The sequence below is a fragment of the Octodon degus genome, unplaced genomic scaffold (genome assembly GCF_000260255.1).
Source record: "Octodon degus isolate 3935 unplaced genomic scaffold, OctDeg1.0 scaffold00010, whole genome shotgun sequence".
In the NCBI taxonomy this organism is placed as follows: Eukaryota; Metazoa; Chordata; class Mammalia; order Rodentia; family Octodontidae; genus Octodon; species Octodon degus.
Window position 1 is genome coordinate 10656273 of NW_004524586.1, and position 1829 is coordinate 10658101.

The 1829-nt window shown below is 48.1% G+C and overlaps 1 protein-coding gene across 2 annotated transcripts in view; it reads left to right on the forward strand.

The window, feature by feature from the left end:
- Bnip3 (BCL2 interacting protein 3) overlaps positions 1–1829 on the forward strand; it is a 17779-nt gene that overhangs the window by 13214 nt on the left and 2736 nt on the right. For both annotated transcript variants that reach the window (XM_023708888.1, XM_004625565.3), the window contains 2 exons: positions 437–543; positions 617–766. In XM_023708888.1, coding sequence (XP_023564656.1) covers positions 437–543; positions 617–766 — 257 coding nt within the window. The remainder of the gene's footprint in view (positions 1–436; positions 544–616; positions 767–1829) is intronic.

Below are 1829 nucleotides of genomic sequence, written 5' to 3' on the forward strand. Positions count from 1 at the left end.
ACTCAGGCCCTTGTGCTTGCCAGGCAAGCGCTTATTCTACTGAGCTATCTCCCTGGCCCTGTGTAAACCATTTTGAATTGTTTTCATTTTGTTCTCTTGCAATGAGTGCAGTAGTCACTTTTTTTTTTTAGTCACTGTCTTTGTCTCCACGTCACATTATTTCTTTTGAACAGTGTTTGTGCGGTTCTTAGTCCTCCTAGACTCTCGCAGGTGAACCCAGCATTGAGACTGGGCACGAGTGCCCAGGAAGCGCCTGTCTCTCGGGAGCATGCCAGAGGCCTGGGCGTGATGGGTGTGCAGCTCCAGCCGCCTGTTCCCGACACCCTCGGACCGCAGTCTAAGGCTCTGGACTTGTGCCCGGGCTCCACGTTCTGGGTGCTGAGCATGCGCCTTCTGGCCTGAGCATGATGGGCTCATTTGTTCTTTTGTATTTTAGTCCGAGGAGGATTATATTGAGAGAAGGAAAGAAGTTGAAAGCATCTTGAAGAAAAACTCAGATTGGATATGGGATTGGTCAAGTCGGCCAGAAAACATTCCCCCAAAGTAAGTCTGTCCCCAGTGTCCTGGTTCTTGGCCTGGCAGGGGACGCGGTGACACTGACGCCTTCCTCCCCCAGGGAGTTCCTGTTCAAGCACCCAAAGCGCACAGCTACACTCAGCATGAGAAACACGAGTGTCATGAAGAAAGGGGGCATTTTCTCAGCAGAATTTCTCAAGGTCTTTCTTCCATCTCTGCTGCTGTCTCATCTACTAGCCATTGGATTGGGGTAAGTGACTTTACTGTGTGACTGCTGAAGAGGGCCTGGGTGTGATTCTCGGTCTTAGTAACTGCTTTTACTGAAGTTCAGAGTGGGAACACTTTCACAAAGATGCTCTAGTTTCACCACCTCTGTGCAGAAACAGGAATGAACTCAAGTCCTGGAGAGACTTTATTTTTATTTTTTTTGCAGAACCGGGGATTGAACTCAGGCCCTTGTGCTTGCCAGGGAAGCGCTTATTCCACTGAGCCATCTCCCTGGCCCTTGGAGAGACTTTAAAGACCCTTCATGCTCCCTTTATTCATTGCCATAAACGAGTGGCTCAGTGACTTGCCATATTCCTATAGGACAGGACTGTTCTGTTTAACGCTCAGCAATATAGGGAGAAACAAGCCCTCTGGTTTTCTGGCCTTTTATATCAAGTAACTACAAAAAACCCAATAAGCAAATCAACCAGTTGACAGACTAAATTCTGGAGACCCTTAGCTGAACGGTGCTGCCAAGGCAGAGCCGGAAGCTGAGGGGAAGCCCGATTGCGAAGGCTTGTCCCCAGCTTCTTTGCAGATGGGGGGGTGTGATTGTACACGGCGCAGCCTGGTGTTCTGTGGCTGTAGCACCCGCCTTACGTTGTCAGGAGGGCTCGTGCGTCAGAGGCTGAAAAAGGTCCTGTGTGGTGGCCGTGCCTTTTCACCAGGACCCATTCATGTGGCTGCTGAGACCTGATCTATTGCTTTCTTTTTTTTCTTGTCATAATTTATTGATAATTTTGGAGGTACATAGTGATCACATTTATCATGTACATGTATAATTTTTTCCTATTCTCTGTCTTGCTTCAGTCCTTTCGCCCTTCCCCATTCATGAATACTTTGTTCCCATTTTCCTTCTTTGCTCTTAATTTTTTTAAAAAAACTTCTTGTTGGGGAGATAGCTCAGTGGCATAAACACCTGTCTGGCAAGTGCAGAGTCCCAAGTTTGATCTCTGGTACTGCAAAAACAAAAACAAAAAAACCACTGGGGCTGGCCAAATAGCTCAGTGGATTAAAGCACCTGCAAGCAGGTGCAGGGACGGGGG